Source organism: Culex pipiens, chromosome 1, assembly GCF_016801865.2.
Source record: "Culex pipiens pallens isolate TS chromosome 1, TS_CPP_V2, whole genome shotgun sequence".
Taxonomy (NCBI): domain Eukaryota; kingdom Metazoa; phylum Arthropoda; class Insecta; order Diptera; family Culicidae; genus Culex; species Culex pipiens.
In genome coordinates this window covers 61,136,033-61,154,173 of record NC_068937.1, presented here as the reverse complement: position 1 = coordinate 61,154,173, position 18,141 = coordinate 61,136,033, and the positions used below count along the sequence as shown (strand labels likewise).

At 42.5% G+C, this 18,141-nt stretch overlaps 1 protein-coding gene across 2 annotated transcripts in view; it reads right to left on the bottom strand.

The window, feature by feature from the left end:
* Window positions 1-14,104: 14,104 nt before the first annotated feature.
* The window catches only part of LOC120428458 (uncharacterized), a 28,603-nt gene continuing 24,566 nt past the window's right edge, over window positions 14,105-18,141 (bottom strand). For both annotated transcript variants that reach the window (XM_039593469.2, XM_039593470.2), the window contains exon 3: window positions 14,105-17,293. In XM_039593469.2, coding sequence (XP_039449403.1) covers window positions 15,288-17,293 — 2,006 coding nt within the window. In that variant the 3' untranslated portion in view covers window positions 14,105-15,287. The remainder of the gene's footprint in view (window positions 17,294-18,141) is intronic.

Here is an 18,141-nt window from a genome sequence, read left to right as displayed (position 1 = left end):
TAATTTGTGTATTCTCTCTAATAATTGATCAACTATAGTTCTAAGCTCACCGTTAATTTCTCGCAACTTATTCAATTCGTTTTGTTGTTCATTCCTTTTTCCCGCATCTCCCTCTTCTTCGATGTTTCCTTCCTCTTCTACTTCATCTCCTTCCTTTTCATCTTCTTCCTCTACTTCTTCATGTTCAGTTCCCACTCCCGAATATATTGAATTTGATTTGGACGGAATAGGGGTTACGTTACCATTGTTCTGAGTAGTGATCTCAGTTGGAGTCTTATCTTTGTCGAGTTCATCTCGCGCTTGGCGTATGCTAGAATTGATAATTTCTGCTTCTGCCGCTCGTATCTCCTCAAACGGTGAAGTCGGTGAAAAATAATTTGTTAATAGTTTAGCGCAAACTCCTGCCATTTCCTTAATCGTATTAATATCAGCGTCCTCCGTAGTGTGAACTTTAGCTCTAAGCATGCGGATAAATAAATGAAGTAATCGTGTTTTGAATTTTTGATCTGGGACACTTTTAGCTGTTCTGTTTTCTAAAATACTTTTGATCTCCTGAACTTTATCATCACATAATTCCAGTTCATCGATCAATAAATCCCATCCTTTTTCGTACTCAAATGTTAAGACTTTGGACTCTCTTTCTTCTTTTAATTGTCCTCTTAATCTTCTCTCTAAAGCTGATCGAGACTCCGAACCAAACTCAATATTGCGAATGGTCAGCTCGTTGTTCAGCTCGTCTTCCAACAAATGAGCAGTGTTCATATCAAAATATTGACGAATAAATTGATCCATTTTGGATAGAAAAAAAAAAACACACTTAAACAGTTTAAAATAATAAATAAAATAAATATAATAAAATACAGCTCATGCAAATTGATTCACACCTTAAAATGTACAAATGGACACCAAATTTAATAAATTAATTGAGACAAACGATTTCGCGACAAATTATAACCAATAAATATTTTTACATGCGGTTTTTGATCGAATCACGCCAAAATTGCAAGTTATTGAGCGATTAATTTACTTTTGAACAATCATTGCCACCCAAATTAGGTGGTTTATAATATCAATTGAAGAATTCACTTCAGAACTACAATTATCTACTTTAAATTGAACAGTTTAAAAGCAAGTGGGTTTACCAGAAACACCGACGCCAATCCGAAGACCGATTTTGCCGATTCAAACCAGATTCTCCCCCCTCGTTAACCTCCAAAATAAAGGGAATAATTTAAATTATTAACTTTTTTTTGTTGGTCGCCAATATGTAACTTTCCCTTAGTTACAACCCGCTCAGTCGCACAAAACCCCCCAAGAACACCCAGGGTCGGCTCACTCAGTTAATCTTCATTTGAAAGCAAAGAGGGAAAAGACCACTTCTACGTTTTCATGGCACGTTTATTTGAGAATCTGCCCTAACAACCTACTCCCTATACGCTACCTAACCGGACTTACTTGTGTGGTGTCAGTGTATGGGCCCGCTGATCAGCTACTCTCGGCGTCGCTCGTGGACATCGGGATCTGGTGCATCCCCCGACGCGTGGGTGGTCGGATCTCGTCCACGCTCTGTCCCCCGTCCTCGACCTGGGACCTCTCGTTGCCTGCCGTCTCCTCCTCGTGTTGCCGGACTTATAGCGTTCCGGCGTGGAACACCGTAGCCTTCGCCGCAGTCACGTTCCCGTCCGGAACCTCGTGACACGGCGTCTCTCGTACTCGCTTCCGTACCCGTAGTAGACGATCCGGGACGTTCGATGGACCGTGCGTGGTTGTCGTGCACGTCCAGGCACACTTCGGTGCGGTTCGTGGCGGTGGCTATGTGTAACGGAGCCCACCGATGCTTAGCTCGTGGCTAGCAGGAACACTTGCCAAGGGGCACTCCAGGGTAATTAACGTGCTGGTCGAACACTAGAACTCGCGGGACTTGGCCAGGTTACGGATGGCCGTACGATCGCGCAATCCCTCAGCCGTAGACGGTGGCTTTCGGGCTTCCTCGACCTCGTGGGAGGTTCTTAAATCGCGGTTCTACTCACTGGTGTGGATCTTCGTGAGCGTGTGGACTCCTTCCTGGTGCTCAAGCAAGTGGACGAGTCGATCCCGTCCAGACTCCGAAGAGCCCTCGAAGATCACGCAGAAGTCGAGGTTGCGTTCATCTCTGCGTTTCGTGGGTGTTGATAAGAGTAGCCAAGTTGTCGCTACTGAAAACAATGCCTAATGTGATGTGTGATGCAAATCTCTTGTGCCATTCTATTACTTTTTTTTCTAGCTATTTAAATTCAAAACGACTGTTGTTTGACGAATTGGTGCAGATTTATTATATTTGCAAATGTTGTGCTTATTTTGCGTTTCTTGGTTGAAAAACTACCCTAACTCTAGCTTTTCTAAGTGGTCGACCTCTTGAAATGACCCGAGTGTTCAGGGAAGGTTTATGAGACGATGTGGGCATACCAAGGTGGTTGGTCACAGTACTCAAACGTCGAAGTTGGGTTGTCGAACTAATGCATACATTTCGACACTTTGTTTATCATTTTTCGAGTGCGTGGTTTCGATTTTTGACAGCCAATCCTAATCACTAATCCGAATGCAGTTTCATTCGAAATAACGAATCCGCTCTGTACTAGATTTTAATGTTTTTTTCGATAAGTATACATCAACTTACTTTACTTTTACTGCTCGGTCAACCTTCGGGCCATGAGCTGTCTCCAGATGCGATGCTATCTAACTCGTTGCTGGGCTGCTTCTCTCCAATTCCGACTCGGAACCCCCACACTTACCACACACTCTTCCTCCACTTGGTTCAATCACATTGTACGTTGCACCCCCTTCCGCCCCGTTCCAACCGGCTCTGAATTGAACACCAACTTTAGGGTTCGTTCAAAAATTACGTCCATGAATAGGGGGAGGGGGGGGGGGGTCTGAGGTTTGTGACAGCCCATGTTAAAGGTATAGGAAAAGTGCGTGACAGGGGGGAGGGGGGGGGGTCTGAAATCCCTAAAATCTCAGGACGTAATATTTGAACAAACCCTTACCGGATTGATTGTTTGATTCGGTTGGCGCACAACTATCAAACTAAACATAAAAAAAAATGGCAAAAAGTCAGCATCGTCCAAAAATTACATAGGACAATTATGAGTAGATCTGCAGTTTATCTGTGCTAACAAAATACAGTCAAAAAATCTGTAGAAACATTTGAAAAGGGCGCAGAAGCATTTGTACAGATGTAACTATTTTGCATGTTCCGAGACAACAAGTAACTATTTAAAAAACCCAAAAGTATTAAGAGGTAGTTTGGGAGGCAAGCTGTGTTTTCTCCTGTCTCGTCAGAGGCGCTGGAGCAGAAATCCCACGTTAGAGGAAGGCCATGCCCCGGGGGGCGTAGTGCCAATAGTTTCGTTTTTTTTGGGAGGCAAGCTATTGTTATACACTTCGAATTTTGTGAAAATGTTTTCTGAAGCTTGAGAAATAGCAAAATAGTTCAAACTGTCAACTGTTGCCCTTTTCTCGTGTTGCTCCAGAAATATTCACCACGATTCCGGAGCATCTGCAGATTGTATGGGAAAATTTACGTAAAATCAATTTTTGATCACAGAAGGCTGAATAAGTATAAAAACTAAAAACGTCAAGAAACAAAAAAAGTCAAGACGAAGTTTTTCGGGTAAGGCTTGTTTTGCATAAATATGATTAAACCGGTTTCAATTCGGCGCATGTATCCCGATTCGCCTCAGATGACGGTAGTTTTCTTGCAACATTGCATTCAAGAAAAATTGAACGCAATATTGCATATAAGTTTGCATTACACTGGTATAATAGTTTTGAGTTCAAATAAAACAGCTTGGGGAGCGTTCTTTTATTACGTAACGCAAAATTTGGGATTTTTGACCCCCCTCCCCCCCCTTTGTAACAAATCGTAACAGATGAGCCATCCCCCTACCCCCCCTGTAACGCGTAACGCAAGGTCTTTTTGCAAATTTTTATGAGTGCTTATATGAAAATTTTGCGTTACGTAACAGAATTTTTCAGCACACCCCCCCCTCCCCCAATTTTCGTAACATTTCGTAACAGACACCGACACCCCCTCCCCCCCTAACTGCGTTACGTAATAAAAGAACGCTCCCTTGCTATCAAAAGCCCTCTAAAAAAAATTCTTCTATGACCTACAGTCAAAAAAGCAAAGTAATGAGCATGAGCATGAGCATGAGCATGAGCATGAGAGATCACCCATGGTTGCCCCTCCGTTGCTGAACAGAACCGTAATATCCTTTCAGCACTACTGATTATAGGCTTCGACGATCTAGTGGTGTTTCCCTTATCAACAGCATGTATGAATGCGCTGAAAAGATAAAACACCATGATTGCCAAAACAAGATCAGTTGCGAATAGGTAACAGTCATTGGCCACCAACGGCGCCCGCCATGTCAGTTTGTAGACCTCGATTTTAAGGGACGGGAATGTTAGTTAGCGCAGGTTGCTACTAGGGCAGCTGATTTACTCTGTGCTTACACCCCACGAGCGCCAGGAACCTGAAAACTTGTTAGTAGGATAGGGTGTTTGGTCAGGATTCATCATAGAAGATGATGATGCGACCCAAAATCATAGTGTTTGTTGAAAGATGTTATATATTATTCTCAAGGCAAACAATCGGATGCTGCGGATGAGACATTTCCCGTTTATCGGTTGTTAAATTTTAAATGAAATGGTCTAGTCTTAGACAGCCGGCTGTGGAAAGATAGAACCAAAATCATTTGTAATTAAAGAATGAAGGATTAAACAATGTAACTTTTAACTTGAGATGATTTTACGAGTTTTAAATGATTGATGTTTAGTGAGGTACTGATTAACGGTGCGAACGACGAGTTTCGATGTGTATCGAGCTGAAATGGTATGATAGGGTGTTGATAGGGTCAAATCAAACTGACTAGCTGTCATCGGGACCTTCACACGCACACACGCACGCCAAAAAAAAACGAAAAACACACCGACGGCGGACGCGAAAATTCTACGACCCTACGGAAAGGGATCGCAAATCTGACTCACCTACAGTCAAAAAAGCAAAGTAATCCACTTTAACGACCCCCGGGTCTTTTGTGGTCTCTGTTGCAAGTTTCTGCTCATTTCTAGGCGTCCGAAGGTTATTTGTGGTGAGTCACCCAAAACCTCTTTTACGCAAATGGACTGACGTTTTACTTCCCCATCCGATAGAAGGCGTGGTCAGGCAAATCTCGTCTCGAAAAATGCCACCGGGTCCGTCTGGGATTGAACCCAGGCCATACTGGGATTTAGAGGCTACCACTAAACCACTGGACCCGGCTACAGTCATCTGGGGCAAATCGGGACTACAATTGAATAGTGGCAGTGCGTGGCCGAATGGTTACACTGTCCGCTTTGTAAGCGGATGATTCTGGGTTCGATTCTCATCTGCTCCAACCTTCCATCGGATGAGGAAGTAAAATGTCGGTCCCGGCCTTGGTTGTTAGGCCGTTAAGTCATTCCAGGTGTAGGAGTCGTCTCCATGCCATAAGTACAAACAAAACACCAAACCAAGCCTACTCGGGTGGAATCGCTGGCGGCGGTTGGACTCGCAATCCAAAGGTCGTCAGTTCAAACACTGGGGTGGAAGGTTCCTTGGAGTAGAAAGAGGTTTGGGTGCTTTCCCCATTCAAGCCTTCGGACTCCTAGATTCGAGCAGAAACTTGCAATAGAGACCACAAAAGATCCGGGGGTCGTTACAAGGCTGTAACAAGGCTAAAACAACTGTCCCAATTTTCCCAATGTTTCCCGATTTACCTAAGATGACGGTATCTACAATCACTAAACTTAGAAAATTGTACTTAGCGTAGGAATTGAAATCCATGGAAAAGAATTTGATCTTCTACAAGTACAAGTAAAAAAGTACGTAAATCAATGAGTAAATGAAATTGACATTTCCATATCAATGATAAACAAACAGAGTTCAAACTTTTTTCCCATAAATACCCTTAATATTTGACAGCAACCTGTTCAGTATGGACTAGGGTTTCCCGACTTGATCGAGTTTTCAAAACAGCAATTTTTCGGTTCCATTTGGGGCCCGAAACAACCTCCCAAAATTTGGCAGCGTTGTGATTTGACCCTGCGATTCAGAAAGCTTTTTACACCTAGGCTTCCATCCGCCCTGGGATTCGAGCTGACGACCTTTGGATTGTGAATCCAAATGCCTGCCAGCGACTCCACCGAGACAGGAATCCCATATTGCGTGTGGATGTGTGTGCCAACAAAATGATGAGAAATGGTCTCGCAAAATAGAAATTATGATCAAAAGTGCATTAAATTTGATCTTTTTGGCCAGTAAATGGCATACATTTCCGTGCTTACTCGAGGCGGTGCTGTTGCTGGTAAGTTTATAGCCTAAATAGTATTTTTGGAGCTTTAATCGAGCATCAAACCCTCCATATGACGAAGATACGTGTTTGATTAGAAAGGTTATATTTCCCCTACTTGCAGAGTGACAACTTGGCCCTAAGTTCTCCTGAACTTTAAGAGCTTTGGTGTCTTCTGTAAAGAAGTTTATAGGAACATTCAGGGCTACACTTCTACGATATATATTTAACAATCTAGTTATTTAAAAATTGCAATTTTAAAAATCAAAATGTAAAAAGTTGCTTTACCATACTTTTGTCCATGGGTCCAAATGGAACTGAAGAATAGGTGGTCAGATTAAATTGATGAATTTAGAACACAAATATAATTTTCAAATATTTTTTTTTTCGATTATTGAAAACAGATGGGTTTTATTCAACCCATGTCGTTAAAAATAACCCTTAATGAGCAAATCATTTCAAAACATACAATAGTCAATGTAAGCAAAATAGTTTTTTTAATTCAAATGCTTTATTTTGTATTTTAAACATATGGCAGTTTTAATTGGACATTCAAATGCACTGTTTTATAATTATGGATCTTCAGGGATAATTCAAAGTTTGTTATGATCTCGAATGCTACACTAACACAAAAAGAAATTTACGATTTTATTTAAAATTACACTGTTTTCCTAGCAAAAGCTCAGTCAATTGTTTTGTTCTTATCGATGGGCCTGTATATTATTCAAACTTCTTGAGAAACGCATCATTCTCCGCAATCTGGAACTCAATCCGCTCACGCGTAGCAGCGGAAATCTTCGGCTGCCGGAGCTTCTCATGGGCAACCTCTAAGGCCACTTTGTACCCGGGAACGTTGTGGAAGATGCGAACGTAGCGATCGGCACAAACCAACAGATACTTTCCGGTTGAGTCGAACTGGAGCGTGGTGATTTGACCTAAAATGCAGGATTTTGAACGTGGAATTTGTGTACTTTGAAACAAATCAAAGTTGAGATATTCACCTGAGCAAAGTTGATTGATGGTCCCTTCGTTGTTTCCGGAGACGGCCGAGAAGAATTGAATCGATGTACCGGTAGCAATGGCCACTACCTCTCCAGATGGGCTGAGGGCTACGAGAGGGGCAGCGCTGTTCAGTTCGTAAGTTCCCGTCATGAGGCAACGTGGTATTTCACCTTTCTGGTAATCAACTGGAAATGTAGACGGTATTGTAAAACATTTGTGTTATAAACAAATGTAGGAAACTGCATGAGAAAACCCCAAGATCAAAAACTGACGTTAGGTTGGTCTACATGGCAAAAAATGAAAGTTTGTGTCAGAAAAATCGCCTTTGTGTGTAAAAAACTCCAATTGTCAAATGTTAACAGCATTGGCTTGTTGCCCACATATAACTTTCACTTTTTACCAATCTGGTTAAGTATGTTAAAACTCTAGGAAATTCGCTCTTAACTACTTTCATAACCTGATAAAAAAATGGTTGTTGAACATTTTTTTTGTCTCAAAAATAATGTTTGAAAAAAAAATGTCAAAGCTTGGAAAATAATTAGGCCAAGATGAGGAATTACTTAATTACTTACTCTTGGTGTTGAAAATCTTCCAGCTACCATCCTTGCACACGGTGACCGTTTTTGAGGTATCCTGGTCGAACGCCACATCGTACACACCCGACTTGTGTCCGGACAGTTCGAACGCCTTTTGCACCCCCTGAAACTCGCCAGACTTGTTGAATTTCACCTCCCACAGCGGAACATCGGTCGCGAATCCACAGGCTGCGATGAACTTGCCGCACGGAGAGATCTTGGCACTGTACGTGCTTATCAGGAACGTGTCCACCTTTTCCAGCACATTGCCCCGGACGTCCCAGACAGTGAGTTCTGTCCGGTTCGAGCAACTCATCAGGTACTTCCCGTCGGGGGCGATTCCAAATCCGATGATGTCATCCATGTGGGCCCGTGGGAAGGTGCTGCCCTTCGTTGGGTTCTGAAACCATCCATCCACTTTGTCCACCTTGTACACCTCGATGCATCCGCCGTTGTACTTGTAGGCCACCAGGGCGCGCCCATCTGGACTCCAACGGACCCGAACCGCATGGTCATAATCAACGTTGATCCGAAACGAGCGCCGATCTTTGGTGCTGGCAAACTCTTTCGTGCTCCACAGGAAGATTATGCGATCTGGAAAAAAGGAGAGATGAAAAGGAGAAACCAGGTCAACCAAGATACCATTTTTAGCGAAACTGGTATTGTTACGTAATTTATTTGCATGTCATTTCTGATAAATCGATCCGCTCCAAACTGCGAACCCGCGTAAACCATACCAACCGCCAAAAATCTCTTGCATCATATGATGCAACAGCAGATCCAGACAAGTCTGGATTTTCGCTTTTTTTGCAATCTTTTAAAAGGCTCGAAAGAGGTGAAAGTAAAGCAACTCTTGTGAAAATAAGCCAGTGAAAGTGCGCCACTCGGGAGACGAAGGCGATGCAACACGCAGTATCTGCAACAACCAGCCTGGTTGTGGTGGCTGTGAAATGAACTTAAGGGAGAATGCATTTCAGACAGCCAGTCAGACAGAAAGGGGTTGGTCAATTAGGGCTTAAGTTTGCAAGTTATGCAACAGAGCGCAGGTTCTCCGAGATCTCTTCTGAACTTGTGTGTGATGCAATTTTGTGGATGCATCATAAATTGTGAACGTAACCGCGTGCAAATGTGAGCAACTGCATTGTGCGATGTCGCGTAAGGGTCAGATAATGCGAGGGTGAAGGAATATTACATGATGGTTTTATGACAAATTCAGTTGAACTGAAATAATTGAGTTCGATTTGCGATGCCTTTTCGTTGGGTCGCAAAATTTTTCGCGTCCGTCGCAGTGTGTTTTTCGTTTTTTTTTCGCGTGCGTGTGTGCGTGTGAAGGTGCGGCTGGCTTTGGCTGTCCCGATGACAGTTAGCCAGTTCGATTTGCGATGCCTTTTCGTTGGGTCGCAAAATTTTTCGCGTCCGTCGCAGTGTGTTTTTCGTTTTTTTTCGCGTGCGTGTGTGCGTGTGAAGGTGCGGCTGGCTTTGACTGTCCCGATGACAGTTAGCCAGTTCGATTTGCGATGCCTTTTCGTTGGGTCGCAAAATTTTTCGCGTCCGTCGCAGTGTGTTTTTCGGTTTTTTTCGCGTGCGTGTGTGCGTGTGAAGGTGCGGCTGGCTTTGACTGTCCCGATGACAGTCAGTTCGATTTGCGATGCCTTTTCGTCGGGTCGGTAAATTTTTCGCGTCCGTTGTCGATGTGCAACAACAACAAAACCCTATCATACCATTTCATCTCGATACATCGTAACTCGTCGTTCGCAAAGTTAATCAGTACCTCACTAAACATCAATCATTCAAAACTCGTGAAATCATCTCAAGTTAAAAATTACACTGTTTAACCCTTCAGTTTTAATTACAAATGATTTTGGTTCTATCTTTCCACAGCCGGCTGTCTAAGACTAGACCATTTCATTTAAAATTTAACAACAGATAAACGGGAAATGTCTCATCCGCAGCCTCCGATTGCTTGCCTTGAGAATAATACAAAATACCGTTAAACAAACACTATGATTTTATGATTTTGGGTCGCATCATCATCTTCTATGATGAATCCTGACCAAACACCCTATCCTACTAACAAGTTTTCAGGTTCCTGGCGCTCGTGGGGTGTAAGCACAGAGTAAATCAGCTGCCCTAGTAGCAACCTGCGCTAACTAACATTCCCGTCCCTTAAAATCGAGGTCTACAAACTGACATGGCGGGCGCCGTTGGTGGCCAATGACTGTTACCTATTCGCAACTGATCTAGCTTTAGCAATCATGGTGTTTTATCTTTTCAGCGCATTCATACATGCTGTTGATAAGGGAAACACCACTAGATCGTCGAAGCCTATAATCAGTAGTGCTGAAAGGATATTACGGTTCTGTTCAGCAACGGAGGGGCAACCATGGGTGATCTCTCATGCTCATGCTCATGCTCAAATTCAGTTGAACTGAAATAATTATCGGTCATTTAAGCGCATCTTTGACAAAACTTTTTGTTTCTTTTAGAAAAAAGTTCAAGATGGTATGTCAGAGACATAACCGAAAGACATAGGACCAAACAATTTGAATGAGTTTTTGCTGGATTGCTTTGAGGGCACCGGCAACTCCAGGTTGTGGCCACTTATTATTATGTTCAGTATCAAAAACCATGAATTTTGATACCCATATTGCCACAACTCGTATGGTTCTGTAAAAGGCCCTCCGGGCCTCGGGGGAACCTGCTTCGAGGGCACCGACCACTCCAGGTTGTGGCCACTACTGTCGAAATGGCCATTATTATGTTCAGTATCAAAAACCATGAATTTTTGCCACAACTCGTATGGTTCTGTAAAAGGCCCTCCGGGCCCCGAGGGAACTTTCTTTGAGGGTACCGGCCACTCCAGGTTGTGGCCACTACTGTCGAAATGGCCATTATTATGTTCAGTATCAAAAACCATGAATTTTGATACCCATATTGCCACAACTCGTATGGTTCTGTAAATGTTCCCCCGGGCCCCGGGGGAACCTGCTTTGAGATCACCGGCCACTCCAGGTTGTGGCCACCACTGTCGAAATGGCCATGTTGCATGAGAACCGCCACATCATGGTGACTTCCACCGGTCCGCTTGGTGCGCCTTTGTAAGAATTTCCTCCTTCTGCTGCTGGGGTTCTTCCTTCTGGTTGCTGCTGCTCCTGCTGCTCCACGCTGGCTCGATGTACCCGGTTCGAGTGCTCGTTCCAAAGTGACTTGCTTTTGCGGAATTTTCTGCTTATATAGCGGCACAGCCGGAGAACGGCACAAAAGGGGCGCGGCCTCGAATGCATACGCTCGCTCTGATTGGTCATCTGCCCGATTTGTACTGAAAAATGACTCATTTTGATTGCATGTTTTAAGCGCTTTAACTATGTTTAGTCAAAGTTATTATGTAATAAAACGATAGCTTAAGTCTTCCCCTTTCGACTGGTGATTGAATCTTCTGGATTAATCGATTGGGGGAAAAGATATAAGCGTTTGAAATATGTCATTTTTTTTCGCACGCTTGTGACGGTTTGGATCGAATTTCTGAACTGGCCCCCCAATATAGTAACTAGAGACATAGTCCTATGTCAAAAAATTGAGAAAAACCAATGAAAATTAAATTCTTAGTTTTTGTTCTTCCCCCGTTTCAAAATTTCTTCAAAAAATCAAATTAATATTGTTCAAAATTTAAATTTGAGTTGCCGAAAATAAAGACCTTTTGATCTTTATACAAATTTCCAATTTGAGGACCGCGTAGCGATAAAGGATTTTTTTCTTAAATTCATATATATTTTTAAATTTGTAACAATAACACTGTAATGGTGAATATATAATTTTGTGATATTGTTGCAAAAACAGTCCAGACTAGATTTATCCGATGTCCTCGGAAGAATTTCACATCGGATAATCGAATCACTATTTTTTCCGTTATCTTGTATTGGGTCGAAATTTAACCATAGTAAAGTGGTTTGGAAATTTAAAATCCAATGGCAGTGATAAAAAATGAGAAAATGCATCTGGTAATGAAAAAAGCAACACTCAAATTTGACTTCAATTGAGTTGCAGAACTTAAATTAAATTTAAAATAGATTCGGATAATCGAATCTGACCTGACATAAAATTCAAAATCAGCAACTCTTCTTGAAAAACGTTACTTAATCCACCCTTAGGTGGTTGGTGCCATCCTCACATCCAGCCTCCAAAAAGTGCATAATTAACACTTAAGTGCGTATAACTTTTGATAGGGTTGACAGATCTTCAATCTTTTGAACTCGTTGGAAAGGTCTTTCTTTCGTTGGAAAGGCATGATAGATCCGGACAACGTTTCATCAAATTATCTGAGATCCGGCCTCTGAAAAGTGCATAAATAACACTTAAGTGCTTATAACTTTCGATAGTGTTGTCATTTCTTCAACCTTTTGGGCTCAGCGGAAAGGACTTTTAAATACCTAAAAATGTATAACATGCCGGGTTTTCTTACAAAAACCACCCTTTTTACAATCTTCTGGACTTTTGTTAAAATCGTTTTTTTAGCATAACTTTTGAAGTACTTAACTAAACTTTATGATTTTCAATAGCGACTTATGGGACCTCAAGACGGATCGAATGAGACCAAAACGGTCCAAATCGGTTCAGGCAGTGCCGAGATAATCCAGTGCAAATTTTGTTGATCAACATCCCACCACACACACAGACATTTGCTCAGAATTTGATTCTGAGTCGATATGTATACATGAAGGTGGGTCTAGGAGGTAATACTAAGAAGTTCGTTTTCTGAGTGATTTTATAGCCTTTCCTCAGTAAGGTGAGGAAGGCAAAAATGACCTGAACCTAATGCTGAATCAAAACTAATTAAAACAAAGAAAACAGCAAACAGTGTCAAAAGCACACAGCCGTACTCGAGCTATTTTTTATTCAGATAAACACTGTCAAATGGATCTAAATAAACAATTAAAAAATCTCGTTTGCATTAAAAATAAAGGAAATTCTAGTCATTATCAGGTTTTTTGGTGTAAAAAGCTACATGGAAACCAGCAGATGCACAAACTTAAAACCAGCAATTTAAAACTAATAGGCTAAATAAAAATTCGAGTTTTTGAAAAAAAAATCTTGAAAAACAACATTTGTGAATCGAAGCGGTCCAGGGAAATTCATCACTGAATTAAAATTTGTGTAAAGGTGGTCAAACTTCATGTAAAATATATTATAAAGATGTCCTTAGTAATTTCCAATAACATTTGAACGGTTTTTAAGCAAAATCTTATTGTTTTATCAAACCAAATCTTTTTGATGCAAATGCACGTTTTTAAGTAGGTTAGTTGATGCATTGCATCTGCTTTTTGCTGTTTACTACCCAAATTTAAAAAAAGTCTCATGTGAATTTAAATTTTTTGAGTTATAGGTAAAGTTTGGATCTGAGTATTTTGTTGTACAAAACCCCAATTTTCTTGCTTGTTGGTAGCGGTGAATGCCCAAATAAAGCCGTCATCAGTCGGAACTTTTGCAATTTTCACCCTTTTTTGCATCTACAAAAATCTTTTTCAAAGCATAACATTTAAAATACTTCACTAAACTACATAATTTTTAATAGGATCTTAAGGGACCTCAAAACAATCCGAATAAGGCTAACCCGGCCAAAATCGATTCAGCCGGTTCTGAGATAACCGTAAGTAAGTAAGTAAGTAAGTAAGTTAGTGAGGAAGGAAAAAAGATAGGGTTAAATTGACTCTCCGAGCAATTGGGAGTTAGTATACTAATGTGTAAATAAAACAAACATATTACTAATTGTAAAACAAATCCATTAAAGACCGAAATAAGATATCATACCCGCAACCATGCGGTTCCGAGTGACTCTCAGAATACCACCCGCGAAATTCAGTGCGAGGCACCAAATCTTCCGATCACGCAGTAAATCAAATAAATATTCCAACCAGGTACGCTTAAATTGCGGATTGTTTTGTGGCGTTCAATAAAAAAATAGACCGAACTTGAAGGCAACACTGTCGAGCTGCGCTCGCTGAATTCGTCGTTTGTCTCGATGACGTCCGTTTAGCAATAGTTGCTCGCGGTAGAATTACGACAACCAAATTAAGCGACGACGAATTGGCCGTTTGAATTTAAGTCAAGTTCAAGCAAAGTTGGGAGGGGAGGAGGGGGAGGGGGGTTTCTTTCTGAATGAAAACAGCTAGGCACACACTAGTTTAAATATATGAATTGAATTCTCATTTATTTGAAAATGTTTTCTATTTTGTATCAGCGACTTTGCCAGTCGAACATAAAAAAATGTTTCAAAATATAAGTACCATTACGTCATCAAAACTGACCCTATGGAGGTTTTTTTTGCAATAACACAGTTTTTAGTTTTACCGTCTGCCCACATACAGTTCCTGATAATTTTGTTTGTTTTATGCTCATTTTTTGTATAAAAAAAATCCTACAATTCTAACAATTATGTCCTAAATTCGATTTATTTTCTCTGCTTAATACTCTAGCACTGTTGTTCACCTTTTTTTGTTGATCTGTTTTGTATAAGTAATTTGCACTTTGCATGCGTGATCTTACAACATCTCTTTCTCTCTCTCTCTCTCTCTATCTCTCTCTCTCTCTCTCTCTCTCTCTCTCTCTCGCTGACTAACAGATGTAACAAAACTCTTCAAAGCAATATTAGCAGTAGTAGTAGTAGTAGTAGTAGTAGTAGCAGTAGTGGAGTAATGTCTGTTCGATCGCAGTTGGCGGCGAATTAATCAAAAGAGAAAAACACAATTCTGCTGCTGCATGTGCCAATCGCGCAGAGCATCTCAGTTTGAAGAATCTGAAGCTGAACTGAATTGTTTGAGCTTTGCGTTAAATTAAATAACCTAGGTGTGTGAGAATACTAAGAATGTAAATAAAATACAGTCTTTGATTTTTTTTTTTTGCATGAGTTTGCAATTTAAACATGACTATTTAATGCTAAAACTATGTTTGTTTGTTTGTTTTCTAGGAACCGAACCAAATCAGCATGACTTGCAAAAGAATTAGAGTGATAACGTGATAGTCAATTTGGTTGAAAAGGACGGATTATGTTGCCGCTTGTAACGAGTGCGCCGCGTAGCGGAGGGGGTTGTGTAATCTCTTGGTAACGAACTAAGAACTGGCACGCTTCATAATAATCCGATTTCACGCGAGAGAACAATGAGCTCAACTGTAGAAAGCTTGCTCGCTCGCGAGGTTCCCACAGTGCGAAAAACACGACAACAAAATGACTATTCAGTATCTTTCTTTTATTAGTCGCTTAGGTAATGTACAACTAGTGGTTTCCCCCTGCGCTTTTGCAGGGTCGTGGGATTTAAAAATTAATAAATTAAAAAAATAATCACAGCTTTTTTTCTCTCTTCTATTAGTTATTCTGCATTCGATAACAGTTGTTGTTATTCCAGATGTTGTCGTACACGGCCTTGTCCTTGCGGACCCGCCATAGCATAAGTTCTAGGCTAGCGCGGCTGTCCTCGAGGGAACAGTGGCCGATTGAATTGCTACTACTTATGGTGCTACTACTTCTACTACTGCTCTTGTCATAGACGGGTTGTTCCTGCTGCTGTTGCTGCATTTGAATGTCCCGCTTGAGGATGTTTTTGGTGAGCGACTTGAGCGACTGCCGGAACGGGAATCCGTTCATGTGCGGGAACGTGATGGACGTGTCGATCACAGTTTTGTGGATGATTTTTAATACTTTCAGATCATTCTCGATGGCGTGTCCGATTAGGATGGTGTCATCGTAGATAAATTTGAGGAGATCCCTTTGTACTTGCCGCAACGTGACGAATTGGCGCGGGTTGGCAAAGTCCGCTTCCGTGACGCCCGAGTAGCGCGTGTTGTAGTCGACGATCTCGATGTCGGGTTTGACGAGACGCTCGTACACCAGCTGACCGTCGACGGACACCACGGTGACCTTGGTCAGCTCGAGGCCTCGACCCGTGTAGGACATTTCGCAGTCGAGGGCGTAGACGCCGTCGCTTTCGCTGTCGTCCACGATCAGATCATCCTGCTGCAGCAGATCGATGCAATCTGCGTTCATGTTTTGGTAGTAAAACTTGTTCAACAGCAGTTTTTCAAACAGTTTCAGCTTCCTCGGCGAGGGTTGCGTTTTGACAAATCCGTCGAACGGTCCGTTGAAGCCCGGCAGCAGTCCCGTCCAAACGTGCAGCTTGTTAATGGTGCATCCTTTCACGTCCGCGTCTCCATTGCAGCAGGAGTACACCTTCTTGAACTCGGCCCCGCTGAAGACCCGCGTCAGCCTACCCCAGTGATAAATGCAGTGCTCCTGAGTCAAGTATTCCCCGTCCAGTGTGATGAAGAATCCTTTGTTACAGCGACAGCATTCACGTTCCTCGCTCGGCTCGATATCAATATCGCTCAGCGGTGACTTGAGCGCGGTAGAATTGCCCTGCGACAAGCTACGATACACCAGCAACGAATCGCTGTCGTCCACGTTGGTCGGCGAAGAGTGTCCGCTGTCCGTGTCGTCACTTTTGTCCGCCTCCACTATCTCGTGGCTTCGTTTCTTGCTGGACGCCACCGATCGGGGATAAAACTGTGCCGCCGCCGGGCGGAAGAAATCGTGCGCAAATTTGTAGATTATCGCCTTGTCCGAGTCCAGCCCGTACTCCACCGGGAACCCCAGCTCCTTCATCACGTCCTTATCGAGCACGTACTTGCTCAGGTACTTGACGAGCTCGTTCTCGCTTAGATTCAACTTCACGTACTGGCGCAACGGCGACAGTCCTGCGTTTCTTTGGTGATACCTCTTACTGTTGTCGCCGCGCTGGGGCGAAGTCCGACCGCCGTTGAAATCCAGGCGACCTTGGTAACTCGAGTTTTTTTCATGCTGACGATGATGATGCTGCTGCTGCTTGCCCCCACTAGAGGAAGAGCCGGTCGACGACGAGGACGACAACGAAGAAGATGACGCCGACTGAGCCACAACCGTTGCGACGACTGGAGTACTTTTGACCGGTGAGGTAACCACTTTTGGATCCGTCCCGATAGGGTCGTCATCGCCACCGCAGACACGCAAATTGGTCGCACAATTGCCGGCGTTGCCGCTGTTACTACTGCCGTTGTTGCCGTTGGATTTTTTGTACTGCTGCTTCTTCTTCGTATATTTCCGCTGCTTTTTGCCTGCGCCTGGGGCATTTGGCGAATCTTCACCACGAGTGCTGCTGCCACTGCTGGTACTGCCACTACTTGCGTTGCTGCTGCTGCTGCTGCTGGAGACCACGTCGTTTACATCGCCGAAGGCCGAAGATGTGGTTGTAGTAGCAGCAGAAGTATTGCGCTCATCATTTGCATTAATATTCACATTAATTAAATGATTGCCGTTGCTCGATTGTGCTGAAGGCGAATCTTTACGTGTGTGTTTGAGAGAAAGAGAGGAAGAGAAAAAGAAGAAGAAACACAGTTTAGAACCATATTGTTCAAATGAGCACGAGCTTAAGCGTTTGGTTCGTTCTTGATTTGGGGAAGCCTTTCGCGAAAAATCAATTCTATCAACACTCTCTATGCGAATGCGGTTACTGGTTAGATTTTTGATTTATTAATTCATTTGTAATTTAATTCAACAAAGTTCTGGTGTCATCAGAGAGGCAAGTACTCACAACCAGACAATTTGTGCTGTGTAACTCCACTCGAGATCTTACTGTCTAAGGAAACCCGAAAACCCGAAGAGTGTGACGCGAGCCGCCACCATGAGCAGGTATTATTTATATATACAACACCAACGACAAACACCTAGAACTTAGCCTAAAACACCACCAGCAGCCAGCAGCAACCAACAGCAGCAGCACCCGTGATACTCTTTATAAACACGCCGAATAGTAATAGTCATGACGCACCACACCATCACGCGATGACCACATAGGCAACACATTAAAAGGAGTTAACCAACTGTATTATTCACAGAACAACAACAAAAAACTAAACTCTTCAGTTCGATTCCATCGAACGGCGTCACCACCCCAAAAGGGTGACTAACTCATCTTTTCCCCATGCCCCCAAAAAGCACTTGTTAGTTGGGTAGTTTGTAGGCGGTGGATTTAATGTAGGTTGGTTATTGAGTGAGTCACTAGTTTGATGAAATGGAACTTCTTGGAATTCTCTCATTCTATGAACACATGAATTTGAACCAAAACAGCAATAAAATGAAAAACAAAGCTGGCTTTCCAAATTTTGGATTAAGTTTTTTTTCAGTTTTG